The sequence below is a fragment of the Meriones unguiculatus genome, chromosome 1, assembly GCF_030254825.1.
Source record: "Meriones unguiculatus strain TT.TT164.6M chromosome 1, Bangor_MerUng_6.1, whole genome shotgun sequence".
NCBI classification, from domain to species: domain Eukaryota; kingdom Metazoa; phylum Chordata; class Mammalia; order Rodentia; family Muridae; genus Meriones; species Meriones unguiculatus.
The window spans coordinates 162372307-162392101 of NC_083349.1; the positions used below are offsets into that span (position 1 = coordinate 162372307).

The window sequence follows — 19795 nt, forward strand, 5'->3', positions numbered from 1 at the left end:
CACCAAAATAACTAGACCCAATATCTATACATCTTAATGAACTTATATACAGTTAGAGAGCCATTATATAGAATATATGTTGCATATATATATCTAATATACACATATACATATATATACACACATACATACAATATATACATATATACAATAGGAATCCATTCCAGGAGAGAAGGATGTCAGAAAACAATAAAGTCATTTTGATAGACAAGGAATATCTATGGAAATGAAAATAGAGAAACACTTTAAAACATCACAAAATTAATCTAAGGGACCATCTTCTTGGCTTTTCGCAGCCAAAACAATTAACAAACTTTAAGGTCAGACATCATATTCAGAAGTAATTGGGAGACCACAAAAGTAACTCAGTATTTTTGTAGACTTTTTTCCCTTATTTGGGCTTTTTTTTTTTTTTTGTCTTATTGGTCTTTTGCTTGTTTATTTTTATTTATGTGTTTTTATGTTTGTGTGCGTGTGTGCTTCTTGAAGTATTTTTGTTTGTTGAGAGAGAGAACAAAATGGGAATTGGGGGATGAGAAAACAGTGATCAAAACATTCCACAAAAATTTTTCAATAAATGATGGAAAAGAAAGAAAAAGAAGAAAAAACCTGAATAAGCTTGAGAGATGAATTTTTACAGCAGTGATTTTCAACATAGGGGTCACCATCCTTTCAGGGTCATGTATCAGATATTTACATTATAATTCATAACAGTAGCAAAAATTACAGTTATGGAATAGCAAATAAATAATCTTACAGTTGGGGGTCACCAAAACAGAAGGAAATGTGTTAAAGATCATAACATTAAAAAGGTTGAGCACCACTGTTCTACACAATCACTCATATATTTAAAATCAATACTAATTACTCAAAATAAAACTCAATGAGAAAAAAAGAATGAGAAGAAGAGGGGGAAAGGAGAAAGATAAGCAGAGATGGAAAGAGAGAGAACCAAGAGAGAGTAAGCCAAAGAATTATTTTCATAATCACCAGAATATTCAAATATCAATGAATGAACTCAAATAATAGACCCTAAATTTTTTATTACTATTTTATTAGTTACAGTTTATTCACTTTGTATCCCCCCTGTAGCTCTCTCCCTCCTCTCTTCCAAGTCCCTCCCTCCCCTTTTTCCACCCATGCCCCTTCCCAAGTCCACTGATAGGGGGGGTCCTCCTCTCCTTCCTTCTGATCTTAGTCTATCATGTCCCATCAGGAGTGGCTGCATTGTCTTCCTCTGTGGCCTGGTAAGGCTGCTCTCCCATCAGGGGGAGCTGATCAAAGAGCAGGCCAATCAGTTCATGTCAGAGACAGTCCCTGTTCCCATTACTATGGAACCCACTTGGACACTGAACTTCCATGGGCTACATCTGTGCAGAGGTTCTAGGTGATCTCCCTGAATAAGATGAAGCAGAATAATTATTTTAAAGAAATAAGCAAAGGTCAATCAAACTGCTGAAAAAGATAAATAGAAACTCTAAAGACAGACAGGTGAAAAGGCAGGCACACCACATAAAGAAACAAAGGCAGGATTTAGACAGACATCTAGTCAGAAACCGTTCAAGGCAAAAGATAACATTTCATTGTTCAAGCCAACTGGAAAGAAAAAAAAAATATTCAGAATTCTACGTTTGGCAAAAGTATATGTTGAAAATCAAGGTGATGTAAAGGCTATTTTGAGATTTTTTTTTTTTTTGAAGCAAAAACAAAGTGGGAAGCATTCCAACAAGGAAGTATTCAAAACATCTTAAAGGTGGATAGAGTGATGGCCCAGCAGTTAAGAGCTCAAAGAATTCTTGCAGAAGACCTGTTTAATTCCCAGAATTCATCCTGGCTAGCTCCATACTGCCCATTCCAGCATATCCAACACTCTCTTCTGCAAGCTTGTGGCACCTACTCAGACATGCACATACCACACACACGTACTCTTATACAAATACTTAACAACAACAGAAAATCAATCTTAAAGAAAGAACAAAAATGTTATGTGGATATCCGATGAGATGAGTGATCCCAGATAATGCATGAAGAGCTCTGAAAAGAGCAAAATGGAAGAAGAATGCTAATATGTATTTATTGTTAAATATTTTATTAATTCTTTGGGAATTTTATACACTACATTTTCATCCATATCCACCTTCATCTCTACCTTCACAACCATATTTATCAAGCTTTGAGTTTTATTCATTTTTGTTTACTTTTTTATTGAATCCATTTTTGTTGCACAATTATTCTTTTATGTGTGGCCAGCTATGGGCATTCATAAACCAGGAATAAGACCATTATAAAAAACCTGACTCTCACTCAAGCTATTAAACTGTCAATAACCCCTCAGTCTGGGTGGGGCTTCACATTCACCTTCCCTAATCTATGTAGGGATTTTTGTCTGTCTTGAGTTGCAGGGCTCTTTTACATGCTGTCACACAGGTTTTATGGATACTGTCAAAACTAATAGAAGTTCATATGTTCAATTTCCCTGTTCTCTCTGCAAAAACATTGCTTCCTTGGAGTTATCCACTACTTCTGGCTCTTAAAGTCTTTCCATCCCACCTTCCTCAAAGCCACTGAACCTTGGAGGAAGGACAGATGGACTCTATTTAGAGCTGATTACTCCACAGTCTCTTATGCTCTGCATATTACCTACTTAAGGGTTTCTGTGTTAATTGCCATACACTGCAAGAAAACGGTTCTGTGATAAAAGCTGAGCGATGCACTAGACTACATCTATAGCAGTGACTCATTCATTGTTATTTCACTATGCACATTAAGCAGAATATCAATAGTAAGTTCTCTCTTAGAGCCCATGACCTATCTAGCCACTTCCAACAGTGTCCGATATGGATTCCATCACATGGCATAGACCTTAGATCCAATCACAACGTGGTTTGTTACTTCTATAACATTCGAGCATTTGCCGTACCAGTTGGCCTATCTTATCAGCCCAGCAGTTACTGTGGCTTCTTCACAGCTGAGACTGGGGATGAGTTTTCTCCTCTAGCAGCATGCAGAGCACCTTCCTGAAACATGAAAGATTTCCAGTAGAGATGGATCTTATAAGGGAGTGCCAGATTGATTTTTCCGTGTTCTATAACGTAGGTATGTGGAGTTTACAGAATCAAGTTATGGAAATAACCAAGAATATTAAAATAGTCTCTAGTGCTTGTGTTTCTTGTTTATAGAACCTCTTTGTCCAACAACTCAAAAACGGGCAACTCCTCTTGGTACTGGAGTTTTTACTTGCTGGTATGTGGTGTCTAGTATTGTATGGCCCCTGCATTGTTGGGTAACTCTATTTAAACTATTTTAATAGATGAATACATGTGTATTTAGGAAACTTTACAGTAGGCTTTCACATGGCCTCTTTTTTGAAGGACCTTGAATTTTGGTTATTCCCCTTACCCATATTCCTTTCTCTAGCCTGCCCTCACACTCCACATCCAAATTTAACCCTTCCTGTTTCATTACTACTCTGCACTTTTATACCAGTGTGTTCTATCTTCTCTACCTTGAGAGCATCCCGGATATGAGGCTCCTTACTAACTTTCTTGCCTCTGTGTCTTGTATATTAAAACATATTTATGTTGAAGATTCAAAGTTAACATCCACAAATGAAAAATAAAGAGTTGTACAACATTTATTTTTTGTTCTTGAATTATCTCACTCAGAGTACTTGCTTCCGGCTCCATTCATTTTCCTGAGAACTTCATAATTTCATTTCTTTAACTGCTGACTAATAGTCCGTTGTGTAACTGTGCCAGATTCTTATTATTCACTCATCAGTTGATGAACATCTAGCTGTTCCATTTTCTGCATGTTAGGAATAGAGCATCAGTGGATGTGGAGAGCAAATATTCTGTAGTAAGGTATAGAGTTCTTTTGTTATATGCCCAATAGAGACATAGCCAGGATAGATTTATTCCAGCTTTTTAAGGAAACAGCACACTAATTCTTAAACTAGCCATATAAAATCTTGTTCCCATCAGCAATGAATAATTATTCCCCTTTCCCCACAGTGATGACAACATCTAAGGTCATGTGGGGTTTTTGTTGTTGTTTAGGTTTGTTGGGGGTTGGTTTATTTTAATTTGTTTTATCTTGGCCATTCTGACTGGCTAAGATGAAACCTCAAAGAAGTTTCAACTTGCATTTACCTGATTGTTGAATATTTGTATGTGTTTCTTAGACATTTCCAGTTCAATTTTGAGAACTCATTGTTTAGTTCCATGCCCCCCTTTTAACTGGATTGCTTATTTTCATGATGTGTAAGTTTTAAAAAAATTCTCTGTCTATTCTAGACAGTAACCCTCTGTCAGATGTATAGCTGATAAAGATTTTCCCCTTTCTGTAGGCTGCCTCTTCACTAAAGTGATAGTGCCTTTTGATGTACAGAAGCTTTTTTGTTTCATGGAATATTATATGTCAATGGATGGTCTAATGCTTGTGCTATTGTGGTCCTGTTCAGAAAGTCCCTTCCTATGCCAAAAACAAGTTCACGTGTATTCCTTACTTTGTCCTCAATCTAATTCAAGAACTTCAGGTTGTCTGCCAAGGTTCTTGACCCAGTTGTAGTTCACTTTTGTGCAGGATGAGAAGAATTTACTCTCACTTTTCTACATGTAGTTATGAAATTTTACCAGAAGATATTGTTGAAGATTCTTTTTCTCCTGTGTATATTTTTAGCTTCTTTGTCAAAAGCCATGTGGGCATAGATATGTAGACTTTTATCTAGGTCTTCAGTTCTATTCCCATAATCAATGTGTGTTTTTTATTTTAAAACAACACTTTTATTAATTCTTTGAGAATTCCATAAGCTATGATTTGATCATGTTCACATCTTTTTAATCAACTCCTTTCAGAACCATCCTCAACTTTCTACCCACCCCACTTTGTATGCTTTCTCTATTTTAATTTTTATTTTATTTTTATTAATTACAGTTTATTCACTTTGTATCCCAGCTGTATCCTCCTCTCTCATCCCCTCCCAATCTTTCCCTCCTTCCCTCTTCTTCTCCTATGCCCTTCCCCCAGTCCAATGATAGGGAAGGTCCTCCTCCTCCTCCCCTTCCACTAATACAGAAGGCCTCTGAAAGACTCTACCCAGCACGGTATCAAAACATATGCTGAGATTCATAGCCAAACTTTGGGCAGAGTGCAGGAAATTTTATGAAAGAAGGGGATGATAGAAAGACCTGGAGGGAATAGGAGCTCCACAAGGAGAGCAACAGAACCAAAAAAATCTGGGTACAGGCATCCTTTCTGAGACTGAGACTCCAACCAAGGACCATTCATGGAGATAACCTAGAACCCCTGCACAGAAGTAGCCCATGACAGCTCAGTATCCAAGTAGGTTCCCTAGCAATGGGAACAGGGACTGTCTCTGACATGTACTCATGGGCTGGCTCTTTGATCACCTCCACCTGAAAGGGGAGCAGCCTTACCAGTCCACAGAGAAAGACTTTCTCTTTAAAAAAAAATCCTTATTAATTACATTTTATTCACTTTGTATCCCCCCTGTGGTTCCCTCCCTCCTCCCGTCCCAATCCCTCCCTTCCTCCACCCTCTGCATGCATGCCCCTCCCCAAGTCCACTGATAGGGGAGGTCTTCTTTTCCTTCCTTCTGATCCTAGTCAATTAGGTCTCATCAGGAGTGGCTGCATTGTCTTCTTCTGTGGCCTGGTAATGCTGCTTCCCCCTCAGGGAGAGGTAATTAAAGAGCAGGCCAATCAGTTCATGTCAGAAACAGTCCCTCTTCCTATTACAATGGAACCCACTTGGATACTGAACTGCCATGGGCTACATCTGTGCAGGGGTCTTAGGTTATCTCCATGCATAGTCCTTGGTTGGAGTATCAGTATCAGGAAAGACCCCTGTGCTCAGATTTTTTGGTTCTGTTGCCTCAGCTCTTCCCAGTCCCACCCTCTCTTCCTCTTCCCCCATCCCCTTCCCCTAGTCCATTGAAGGGGGGGGAGGTTGTTCTTCACCATTGTCATCTGTCCATAGCTTGTTAAGTCTCATTAGGACTGCCTGGATCCTTTTCCTCTGTGGCCTGGCGAGGCGATATCACCAGGGGCAAGTGACCAAAGTGCAGTCAACTGAGTTTGTGATAGAGACAGCCCAGCTCCCCTCACTCAGAGATTCTCACGGAGACTGAGCTGCCAATCGGTAATGTAGGCACCGTACTGTCCTTACTACTATATCTCTGCAGTACTACTTGAAATCAGAGATTATGATACCTTCAGCTTTTATTTCATTTTAGCTTTTATTCAAAGAGTATATTGTTTTATTAAATTTTATTTTTATTTTTTATTTTTTTCACAATTTCATTAAAGCGTTTGTGTTTTCAGGGCCTTCATTCAGTCATTTGTTCATATCTTCTCTGAACAAACTAACGGGTACTTAGTGTTCAGTCTTGGGGCCACTGTGCGTTAGTGTACGAACGCTGTGCCAGACATGTTCTCTGCTCAGCAGGGGATACGTTCAACTTCTTCTGCAGCCTTAGAAGACTGTTTGTCAATATTCTGAATTTGCAGAGGACTATCCAGGCTCTGAAAGTGGTCTGTTTGTTCTGGGTCAGACTTCATGAGCCAGGCAAGGCGGTGCATATGACAGCTGACAGACAGGTGGCTGGGAGAATCAGTTTGGAGATCTATCTGGAAGTTGGGCTCAGGCTCTCCATGGTGCCTATGCTGAGCAAAATGGTGGACTGGATGGCTGATAGGCCAGCAGGCAGAGGACCATTTCTCTTCTTTTTATATGACAACTATAAAGGGTAATTTTACAATAAAGTTATAACTGTGTTTTAATACATGCAAAACCCAAATACCTAAATAGTAGCACAAAACTGTAAGTGACTTGGCCATAGCAGCCTGAACATTACAGAGAAATTTACATTTTTTTCTATAATGTACTCTCATCTAATGTACAGATGAGAATCAACTATGGATGATTAAAGCTATAAATATAAGCCTTCAGCTAATATCAAACAAAATAGAGTTTAAGCTATTAGATAAAAAATGAAATAAGACCAGTTATCACAGGAAGAAACAGAAGAGAAGAAATATACAAAAACGAAGAAAAATGCAAAACAGCAGGTCTCAACACAACTACATCAGTGATAGTATTAAATGTAAATTGCCTAGTGCCCCAGGAAAGCCCAAACTCATTAATGTTCTATCTTAATGAGTTTATCCTCTGGCTTTCTTGGAATTAATTGAAGGTGCTGCAGTCTACCAGTGATACCCATGGAAGGAAAATTAAAAATTTAACATCACTTATTAAATCCTCATTTTACTGCATAAAGTTTACCCCAGCCTACACCTTTCTCCACACTCCCAATCTGCTAATAAACATGAGAGCAATTACCTGTTTCTCAGATTTTACACAGTTCCCCAACTAGTCCCACATCGATTCCAATAGCTGACCTACAGAATGGATTCTTTCCACAACAACGAAATAAATCTGTCTGTAACACATTTCAAGATTCAAAATTTAATAACTCCTCTGTTTAAAGGAGAATGGAGTTCTTTCACATGGCATCATTCTTGCCGCTTCCTCATTCCTGTTTTAGGCTTTAGAAACGGCAAACTGATGTAACTCTATATAGAGGCTGTGTCTTTTCTCACTTACGCCACTTTGTCATTCCTTACCTCACTCAGAGACAGCATCCCTCGTGGTCTTTTACATACCTGACACTCCTTGTTCTTTGGGTTTGACCACACTGTGGAATCGCTCTTTACTTCTCACTTTAGTCATATTGTACTTCACGATAGGATCCACATTCACATGGACAAGACACCCTTAAGGAAGCAAAGCTGCCTAGTGCACTCTGTTGTGGTGTTCTGCACATCACTGCTTTCCAGCATCTTTATTTTTTTATGAATTGTGGAAACAGGAGCAATCCATGCATGTGATTAGGTCTTTAAATGTGCACCCTTTGTTCCTAAGTTCCTATTAATTACCTCCTAGGAGCATTTTATTTGTAGAGTACTCAATTACTAAGGTAACTAAATAGCTTCTTACCGATCAGAGCTAGTATCATTTGCTTAATAGCAACTAGCAAATGCTATGGCAGAGGTCCATGGCTACTGCACTACCAGAAATAGGCCTATTTAACATTAAGCTCCAGGGAGAAACAGATTTTACCATAGTACGCTATAATTGTTCATATAGCCACTTAGATCTACAGAAACAACAGTATTTTCCCCATTATTTTTCAATTAAGGGAAAAGTAAACCAACAGAGAATATCTAAATAAGTCCACCATCCATACCAATCATTCTGTGTATCCATTCCTCCCAGGGGAAGCTCATTCTGAGTCCTGTTTCATTGTTCACAGCCCACAACCCTCAGGCTCTTCAAAAGCCTCCCTGATCAGTAACAACTGTTCTCTTCTCAATGGCAGATGGCTCAGTAGGTAAATCCACTTCCTGAGCAAGCATGAGGACTGTGTTTGTATCATCAGAACCTACGTAAACTGATGTTGCTATGTAATCCCAGCATTGTGGGCAACAGACACAAAGTGATTCTTGGGGCTGTCTGGTTAGTGCTGTAGCTGAAAATGGAAAGCCTGGTTCATCCAGTTAGAGAGTTTTCTTGAGGATATAAAGTGGAAAGGAATTAAGGACACCTGATGTCCTCGTCTGGCTTTCATGGGCACATGTACGGCACACACATGTACCCTCAGCACACATTCATGTTCCATACACACACACAGAAAGGAAGGAAGAGAAGGAGGGGGAAATAAAATGACAAGGGGATGAAGGAGAAAGGTTGTCTAGAATTGTCACAAGATTTTTTTCCTCCCAGATTTCAACAATTTTCTTGTAGTCCCTGAGTACTTGTCTTTAATACTATTTATTGCTGTTACCTAAAGAGAAACAAAATGGCAGACAGAGAGACAGACAGAAGACTTGAAAGCTCCCAGCTGGGTCACTGGGAGTGAGGTTAATTGAGGCCATTTCTCCTTCATTCTACCTCTTTATTCTAAGATTTTTATGAGCTTCTGTAAGAGACACAATGCTAGAAAGAAGGATCTGATCACATGAGATGAATTACAAAGGATGTTATCTCATCCTTTCAGGGAACTCTATACTTCATGGGTATCTTCACTTGTCCATTCTAGGACTCTTCAATGACATCTGCCACTCAGTTGTGAGATACATGGTACAGACTGTGAGTTCTGTGTTCGTGAGACCAATCATGCTTTCCCCGCACTATGATGTTGCCAGTCACTTACCACATTACATGGGTTTCCACACACTTAAGAAATCTGAAAGTCCCAGGGGGTGGTGCTGAAGCAGCTCAGGAGTTATTGAAGGTAAGAATAAGGGAAGGTAAACGTGGCCCTTAGATAGCTTTACCGTTGGCAGCTGCTCTTGCAAGACAGAATGTGCCCAATAGCAATTTGATATAGAATAACTACTTGCTCTAAAAAAAAAAATTCCTTAAAAATGGAAAGTACTTTAAGATTCTGTATTCCCCATCAGAAAGGTTATCATCAAGAAGACTAACAAAAATGTAAAAATGTAAAAAAAAAATAGTGAACCAAAAATAAACTCAACAATAATAAATATTGTATCTGGGGAAAGCTGCTCTCAGAAGCTGTGAGTTATTAAATCAATGCCCCAGTGACAGGGGTTTTGAGTTGTTGCCAGGGAAGTTCCAACAGCCCCCAAAACAATACAAGGCTCTTGCGTTTCCTTCTAGAAGACTATTTATGTGCATGAGTATTTTTGGCATGCATGAATATGTATGCCTGGTGCCCACAGAGTTCAGAAGAGGGTCTCCTACCCCCTGGAACTGGAATTGCAAACAGTTGTGAACCACCGTGTGGGTGCTTAGAACCAAGACTAGGTCCTCTGCAAGAAATGCAAGTTCTCTTAAAAGCTGAGCCGCCCCACCCCCATCTCCTTGCCTTTACATTTAGTTTCCCACCCAGCTAGATTATGAGACTCGTTGCTGAAAGACACCGCATACCCTGGGTTTGTAATACAGAGAAAACAAACTGAAACTGAGCCAGAGTTGTCTTCCTTCCCACCTTCTTGCGCCTTTATAGTCCCAGGAAGTGCTAGCCAGGTTTCTGGTGAGGTAGAAATGCTATCAGTTTCCTTCCTCAGCTGTTAATCCTAGGAGCTGTGAGACCAATCCGTCACGTAAGATGTGCCCACGCGGGCAACAGCGGTCCTGCAGTTGCAGGGATAACAAATTGCTCTCTGACTGGATTTGAGGAACTGGAAACCTGGTCAATAACCCAGAGCACAAAAATCCGTGGGCCCTGAAGAGAACTGAATAGTGCTGTTCAGCTAGGTTGACACAAGGTCAAACCACCCCGTGAACATTTATGTTCATACCCGTAGACAAACTTTATTCTTAGCCCTAATCAGGAAAGTCTTTCTTCCCCAATGAACAGCAGTAAACACAAAAATGCATAGTTGCAGGTAAGGCTCCTAGAAATGGGACTGGAACATCAACCCAGGCACAAAACCTTTGGCTACAATTTCTGCTGCTTGCAAGATGTGCTGGGGTAATGGTGGTTCAGAATTTGTGGAAGTGACCAACCAATGACTGGTCCAACTTGAGGCCCACACAATGAGAGGAGCCCACACCTAACAGCGCCAGGATAGCCAGGAACCAGAAACAAGACAGCCCAGAGACCCAGGATAGAGACAATTCTAACAATAGTCTGCTATACTCATAGATTGGTGCCTAGCCCAGCTGTCATCAGAGGAGTGTTATTCAGAGACTGGTGGGAACAGATGCAGAGACCCACAGCCAAACGGTAGGGGAGCCAGGGGAAGTCTGCAGAAGAGAGGAGAAGGAATTGTAAGAACATGAGGAGTGGAGGACACCAGGAGAACATGGCCCACAGAATCAACTAAGTAGGGCTCATAGGGGCTCACAGAGAGTGAAGTGACAAACAGGGATTCTCTATGGGTCTGAACTTGGTCTTCAACCATATAACTTACAGTTGTATGCCTTGGTGTTCTTGTGGGACTCACAACAATGGGAGTGGAGGTGTCTCTGATTTTTTTGCCTGTGCTTGGGACCCTTTACTTTCTACTGGGTTGCCTCAACTCATCCAGCCTTGATATGAGGGCTTGTGGCAGGTCTTATTGTATCTTGTTAGGCCATGCTTGGTGGATATGCATGGGAGGCTTAGTATTTGTTTGTTTATTTATTTATTTGGAAGGGGAATGAAGAAGGAGTAGATCTGGGGGAATAGAGAAGGAGGGAGAGGGACTGAGAGAAGTAGAGAGAGAGGAAACTATAGTCAGGACGTAATGTATAAGAGAAGAATAAAAGAAAATGAAAACAAGATGAGTCATGGTTGCGCCCAGTGCTGTGGATAGGACTAGGCTGGCTGCCTGAATTCCAGCCTTGATTTCCACTAGAAGACTAACTGTAACCTGGAATCGAAAACAATTCTGCCCTTCCTCCACAAAGTTGTTCTTTGTCAGGATATTTTATCACAATAAACATAAAACAAGAACAAACACACAAACACACACACTCACATCACATCACATCACATCACATCACATCACATCACATCACATCACATTACATCACATCACATCACATCACATCACCCAGTTTTGTCAGCCCCAAGTACATACCTAAAGGAATCAAAGCCAGAACAGCAACAGCCTAGGTGGCTCTCAATGGAGAAATGGATTTTTACAGTGTGGTGCATATACACATTATATATGCCAGTATAAATTTATGCATAAAAACAAAATATCATTTATAGGAATATAGATGGATCCAGAAATAGTCCAATTGAGTAAAATAAGCCAGACCCAGAAAAACAAGTAAGTTTTCTCTCATATATTGACTGTATCTTTGACATGGGGGGAAGGCATGAAAATATAATGGTAAGTCAAAGGAGTGATTTTGAAATGTAAGTAAACTTCATAGTCGATGCGAGAGGAAGGAATAGATATGAGTATTATGAAAGGATGGTATATGCAAGTCTAAAAATGAAATGATGAGACCCATTATCTTAAACAGCTAATGTATTTTAATAAAAATAAACAGGCCCGGTGGTAGCTCAGCATTAGGGCATATTCCTAGCATTTGTGAGGTCCTGGGTTTAAGTCACAATACTACAATGAGATGATGGATCACCCCTCTGTAGGGCAGAGATGAATTACATAAGCATTTTCTGCCTTCGGTTTTGTCTTCTTTTGAATCTCCACACAGTACTCGCTTTAGGAAAGTACCAGCTCTCCTAAGACCGTTGATTCCTCCCCATTCAAAGCTGAAATCATCTCTAGATGCAAACAAACACAGATATTTAAAGAAAAGCAACTCTGCCATGCTTCCCTTTTCTTCCACAGCCATCTGCCAAGCTAAGAGAAAACAAAACTGACCCAGGAATTTGTTTTCGCTGCAGTGTATCCACAAACTTTGGAGCGATTGATGCTAAATGGCACGTCTTTGTTAGATTCCTTCACAGGCCTGATCAACATCCTGACAGACATCATTTGGCGATTCACCGGAGACTTCATGGCCCCCGACCTAGTCTGCCGAGTAGTCCGCTACTTGCAGGTACGGCAAGCACCCCTCAGTGTGACGAGCCACCCCGAAGCTGACATCAGCTCTGGGAATTACAGGGAAATAACTCCTAAACCTTTCCTCCTGCACTCACGAAGAGCTGAGCTTGTGCCACCAACATCCACATAAAAGCCAAGAAAGGTCGTGCGCATCTGTGACCCAGCAGTGGCCAGACAGAGACCTTCCAACCCCTGCAGCTCACTGGTCAGTCGGCTTAGCCAATCAATGAACAGTGGGCTCAGTGAGAGCGCCTGTGCTCTGGACTCTTACAATTACTCCCCATTAATGTAGTTTCTGTTCTCTTGCAGTTTTCTAGTCTAAATTATTTCAGCTTTACAGATGCACAACAGCACATCTGAAAGGCATTGCCTTCTTAGAGTCCGCTTGTTAGGGATTTCAGAATATCTATACCCATTTTCAGAAGTAAGATTATGGTTTCATTCATTTTATTACCTTCAAGTCTTGGTAACACTTGTTTCATTGTTGGGAAACCAATGAGAGTAGTTGTAATGATAATATTTTGTGTGCTCTGAATATGACTTTAAAAGGAGTCATGGCAAAGGGATGGTATTTTCTTAGAATGAATTTGTTACAAATCCCTTGAGCATGCCAGGGCTGTAGTCATTAATATGCACTACTTCTATGGCAAATATCTTATACTTTCTTGTTGAGAATACTTTTGTGTAGAGAGTTGATTTTGATTATTCCATTATTTCAGTAATGGATTGCCGAAGTACAAATTATAATAAGACTTAATTGCCTAAAACATATGTATTTATCCTTTCATGGTGTTTATTTTTCAGAAATACAGGAATAGGTTGGATGGTTATATAGGCCAGATATAAGCTAACCACAAGGTTCTATCACTGGATTCATTGCACTGGGCCTTTGGAGGGCAGACTTGGGACCAGATCATTCATGACACGTAATCGGTGGCTCATGTGTGGTCTGAGTAGAATGCCCACTTTCTCTCCAATGGGCCTCTCCACGGGTGCCCACTAGTATCCTCACAGCACAGCAACTGGGTTTACCAAGAACAGTTGGTCACGGTGACCATGGTAGAAATGCCCCACGTCTTCATGAAACGGCCTCAGCAGTTACACACTATGGCTTCCACATTTTTCTTTTGGGCACGTAGGTCAGCATTGGTTCAGCACGGGGAAGAAGGGAAGCATTGGAGAGACTGAAAGCAAGAGATAAAGTTTATTGGGGACCTTTTGGAGGTTGGCTAGTGAATATACCATCACACATTCCAAAAGCACAGTTATAATCCATGTTTTATCATACTTACCAAATTTAAACTGTGACCATATCCCTATCAGTAACATTTCTTCCAATTATATTTATAACAAATGCTAAAATAATAGTATATATGATTGGCAGGAAAACTCCAATGGTTCTTTCCCCTATGGTGGCAGCAAGAAGATGTCAGAAAGTCGCTGGAATATAGTTTTGTGGGGTTCTAGAAATTAAGCAAAGGCTTGCAGCAACCAAGGAACACTGATGAAAGAGACGAGCTGACTGGAGGGAAAGGGATCTTTGTGGGGGTCTAGCCTTCATTATTCCCATTCTGCAGTGGCCATCTCTGTAGTAGCCTTGAAAATTAACAGCTTTTCTTCACTGTAAAAACAAAAATTCTACCAGCCATGGAGAGAGCAGATCTGGGTAGAACCTTTCAAAGCTTTTCCCCAGAGAACTGCCATTATTTGAAGTATCTGGCAGTCCTTTTGGAAGATTGGATTTCCAAGGTTGTCTGTATTTTACCTTACTCTGAACTTTTCCATTGTAAACTTTTTTTTCTCCTCTGGGTATTTGTTAAAAATAATTATAAGAAATTCATTAACCTCACCGAAGCCTTAGTTATGAAATAACTGTTGAGGAAAAAACAATAAATGGAACAAATTTTAAAATGTAAGCTCAATAGTAACACATTTATAGGGGCTTTGAAAAATCTCTGACATGTTCCTAAGCCCCTAGACAATCAGTGCCCACTCTAGACTGTGAAATTGTCAGGAAGAAATGGGGATGGCCCAAGGTTATTGCCCAGGACTGAGACATCTGATGTTGTTTGGCATCTTTACATGATTTAAAAAAATGCTTGAGAAATTAGGACTAAGAAGAAAGCAACTCAATACAAGAAATGTCATATGTGGCAGGACCATGGCTAACACCATATCCAACAGTGATGACGAGGCAATGTTCCTTGTCTAAGACAGCAATAGAGAAGGATGCCAGCCTTGCCACCTCACTCAACTGGAAGGACTACCAACAGAAAGAAAGAAAAGCTTCCAAATTAGAGATGCAAAAGCAAAACCGCCTCTAAAGAACCTGCTAAAAGTTACAAGTAATAAATAAAACTCACATTTTTCAGAATATCAAACCAAAACAAAAATATGGAGCATGTCTACATAAAAAACTATTCAACATAGAAATTATGAAAACCATTCTATTCATAATAACTAAAAAAATATACAACAATAAGGAATCTATCTGTCAGGCCTATAAGCTAGAAATTACAAATCTACAATTAAATAAGTTAAAGAAAAAAATTAAATAAGACACAAATAAATTGAAAGATAGTTAACACCCATGGATTAGAATTTTTTTTTTTCTAAAATTGCTTTAAATGATCTACAGATGTAATGTAATCCAGGCAAAATTCCAATCACATTTCTCACACAAATAAAAAACACAACTACTTAATATATAGAACCACAAACACCCCAAATAAATGAATCAGTATTGAAAAAGGAGATAAAAAGCTACATCTGTCACACTGCTTGATTTAATAAATTCATGGTAATGTTGCCTTCTTTTAGTGGGTTAATGTTAATGTGTGTCTTTAATTCCAGTATTGCACTTTTTATGAAACTGGGTGCACTAGAGTTTGGTGCATGTAGATTTAACATTGGCTTAAAATAGATAACTTTTTTCCTTGATTAGAATGAAATGACCATCTTTCTTTCCTATGATTGCTTTTACTTTGGAGTCTAAAACAACACCTGCCTGCATCACGTTCCATTTCCTTGGAATTTTTTTTTTCTATCATTTCACTTTAAGGTTGTAACTATCTTTTTAGTTAAGGTAAGTTTCTTGTAGACAATATAAAGATGGATCTTGTTTCTCAACCCACTCAACTGGCCCGCATTTTAAGATTGGAGAGTTGAAGCCATTAATGCTATTGAAAAGTATTGATTTCAGACATTATGTTTGTTCTACTGTTCACATCCGTAGTCTCCTTGGTTTTTCAGTAGTCACAGCTTCATTTGTTCTTTCTTTTCTCCTACACTCTCTCGAGTTCATTTGTTCTTTTCTAGATTCTGTTGGCTGTACTCATTCCTTTTTTTTAGTCTGATGTATTGAAGAAATCAGGAATAGGAAGAAAGAAACTCAACAGGATTTCTAATCGGGTTATTGAGTTTTTCAATTCCATTTTCATATCGACTTGAATTCTCTTTGATATTTCTATGTCTTTATTAAATTCAACTTTCAAATCCTGAATTTTCTTCACCAGTTAATTCACCTGTACATTTGTATTTTCTTAAGGATTATGCAGGCATTTACTATTATTATGTTTAAACTCATTGAATTATTTGTATATTCTTCTGACTCCTTGAATTCTTTGATGAAGTTTATGGTTGTACTTTTCAGTTTTGTATCCTGCAATTCATTTGCATCATTCTCACTGGAGATAGTTTTCATGGGAATGACATATTGGGGGAAAAAATACTGTGTTGGCCCTTTTCATTATTTGTGTTTTTATGATGACACCTGGCTGTGTGGACTTCTCTCTTTGTTTATTTGTCCGATGTAATATTTCAAACTTGCAAATGGAATACAGACAAATAGAAATAAAAATCACCCACTGTGATCAAGTTAGCATTATCGCCAAGAATTGGGGATGGTTCAATATGCATAAGTCAATAAATATAATAAACCAAATCAATAGACTTAAAGACAAAAATTACATAACTCAATGGGCACAGAAAAAGGTTTTGATGAAATATCCAACATACCATCATGGTAAAAGTCTTAAATAGAGTAAGACTGGAAGAAACATACCTCAACATAATAAGGGGCTTACATGACAAACCCGCAGCCAACATCAACTTAAATGAAAAACCCTCAGAATGACCTCATCAAAGTTAATAATAAGATAATGGCTGTCCACTTGTCCGCTGTTACCACTTCTTTTCAGTATAGCGCTTGAAGCACTAGCTAAAAAATAAGAAAAGAGAAGAAAATCAAGGAGATAGAAACAGGAAAAAGAACTATTCAAAATTTTCCTGTCTTCGGATGATATAGTAACCACAGAGATACCATATTTCATCAGAAAACTTCTGTAAATTATCAACAAGTTCAACAAAGTAATAGGATACTGAATCAACTTACAAAACTCAGTAGTCTCTATCTATAGCAACACAAACATCCTGAGAAAGAAATCATTCACAAAGGCCTCAAAAAATATCTAGAAATATATTTTAACAAAGGAGGTAAAAGACTTCTACAATGAAAACTTCAAATAAGTTAAGAGATAAAATGGTGGTGGTGGGACTATGCTAGTGGTTTGATGGAATTAATATTCTGAAAATGACAATATTACTAAGAGCAATTTACATAGTCAACATAATCCTAATCAAAATGTCCACAACTCTCTTTACATAAGTAGGAAAAAAGGTAAAGTTTCTCCAGAGGAGATTTTCACTGATAGAATGACTGAATATATACATATGTATGTGTGCATATACATATGTATATATGCATATATGTATGTATGTATATATAAAATGGAACTTATTAAAGTGGCTAGCACACTGGGGCCCAGCTAGGCTAGCAATGGCAGCTCCTGAGGGAAAGGCCAAAAACCTGGCCATTGTTTAACACACATAGCTGAGTGTCTCTGGTAGTCTTCATGTTTAAACAATGGGCTGTGGGCCTGAATAGAGTTTTCAAAGGAAGAAATTACAATAGCTAGTAAATAGCTCATCATCCTTAGCAATTCAGAAAATGCAAACTGCGACAACTGTCTCACCTCAGTCAGATTGGCTAATATTAAGAATTAAGAAAACAACTGAAAAGAAATGCTGGTGAGGTTGTAGGGATTGGAGAAACTGCATTCACTGTTGGTGGCATTGCAAACTGATACCACCACTCTGGAAATCACTGTAGAGAATTTTCAAAAAGCCAAAAACAAATCTCCCACATCAGAGCTATACCAGAGTTTGGCATATGTCCAATATTTGCTCAGCCATGCTTGTTACTGCTCTATTCAAAATAGTTAGCGAATGGAAGCAACATAAATGTCCTCCACTCAATGAATGAATAATGAAAATATGGTAAATATGCACAATGGAATTCTACTCAGCCATAAAGAAAAATGAAACCAAGGGTTTTCCAGGTAAATGTAAGCCACCATACATTATGCTGAGTGAGGCGGTGCAGATGCAGAAAGGCAAACCTTGTATTTTCTAATTCGTAGTTCTTAGCTCCAAACCTATAGTTATGAGCATATAAGCTGGAGTTATCACAGAAAGCATTAAAGTAAATGGGAACAAGAATTGGAGGAGGAGTCTTAGAATGTGGAACAGTAGGATATAGGTATTATGAAGAAAGAAATGGGAGGGACTTAAACTGCAGGGAGAGGAGAGAAGGCAATACAGAAAGAGAGGGAGGCAGAAGGAATAAATAACACTAAGGATGCCTTAAAAAGGCATAGGCAGTCATTATTATATTTACCTAAACACACGCATATATCGTACACACATATATAGGAACAAAAATGATAGAAAGAATTAATATATTTATATATGTGTGTTCATATATATATATCATCTATACCATATACCATATATATATATATATATCAACACTTGAGGTTGTAATGTTTCCCTCAAGAGCCATAACCTGTCTAAGAAAACTGCAGTATAATGCATGAAGCATGAAATACCTTGTCAAAGCAATAGAGTCTATTGCCATTGCTTGTGAATGTCTCCTAGAACTTGAGCATAAAGTTTTTGCTGAAAAAAATGATGTACTTCAGGTATAGGGACTTAGTGTGATTAAGCTGGAATTGACCCGGAAGTCTCATCCCCAAGGAGTGGTTTTCACAGTACCAGAGTTGCTACGCAAGTTGCCGTGTTGTAGCCCTACTCAGCTGGCAAGCGTATTAACTACAAGGGCTGCACTGACATTTCAACAGCGGTGAAGTGGTGGGTCTCCACCTTAAGGGTCACCAACAGTTGTCTACTTGGATTTAAAGTACGCTCAGAGGAGGGAACGTATACTTGGTAGTGTGAACCTTGTCAATGACCTGTATGTGTCTAGTGAGGTCACACACCTGAGAAGAGAACCAACTACTGCAACTTTCCGAAGTCAGTGCTGTTTCCTAGCTGCACTCCAAATACTAATCCTTATACCCTCAGATAGTGTGCATCTCACGCCTCATCAAAGAAACTTCTTTTTTTTTTTTGGCATAAAGAGACTATTACATAAAGGCATAACTGATTAAATGCAGAGAACAAGTGATTGTGTGCTCCCAGCCCCAACTGACAGAACAGAACCTCTACACTTAAGGGTCAGGAAACATTCACATTTTGGAAGAAGTTGCAGGAAGCTTGTTATATCCAGTGGACAAAGAGGCCTACTGTCAGATTGTGTATTCTAGCTATGACAGGGCATCTACACCCATGGAATTTCAACAACATGGCTGTCTAAAGGACACCTGAAAAATTCTAACAACAGTTAACACCCCAACATATATGGAGGAAATCTCATGGGATCCCCATCCTAGGTAAACACCTAAAAGCAATTAACAACTGCTGAGAGAGAGAGAGAGAGAGAGAGAGAGAGAGAGAGAGAGAGAGAGAGAATGACTCTTCTCCAGGGAAGTGCCCCTAACTGGTTAGCCAAAACCAAATGGCCATCCCTGGGAACAAACACATCCAGGCAACACTGAAATGACTCAGCAGGCTATGTGTATATATGTATTTACATTTAGATATACATGACAACAATGGTTCAAAAAGAGGAAGCCATGAATTTTGGAGAGAGTGAATGTGAACAGGAGGGATAAGTGGGAACAGAAGAAGAGGTATATGATACAATTATACTTTAGTTTTTAAGAGATTCATGATGAAGCTTAAATAGCCAAAATAGATTGTGCTCCCATATTACCAGATGGAACTAAGCAGAAATCACCAAAATAAATGCATTTGTATACAACCGATTTTCAGTAACGGTG

The 19795-nt window shown here is 39.0% G+C and overlaps 1 protein-coding gene across 1 annotated transcript in view; it reads left to right on the forward strand.

Moving 5' to 3' along the window:
* Npsr1 (neuropeptide S receptor 1) overlaps positions 1-19795 on the forward strand; it is a 211111-nt gene that overhangs the window by 140881 nt on the left and 50435 nt on the right. Inside the window, exon 3 of the mRNA XM_021661948.2 lies at positions 12446-12549. Within this exon, the coding sequence (XP_021517623.1) occupies positions 12446-12549 (104 nt within the window). The remainder of the gene's footprint in view (positions 1-12445; positions 12550-19795) is intronic.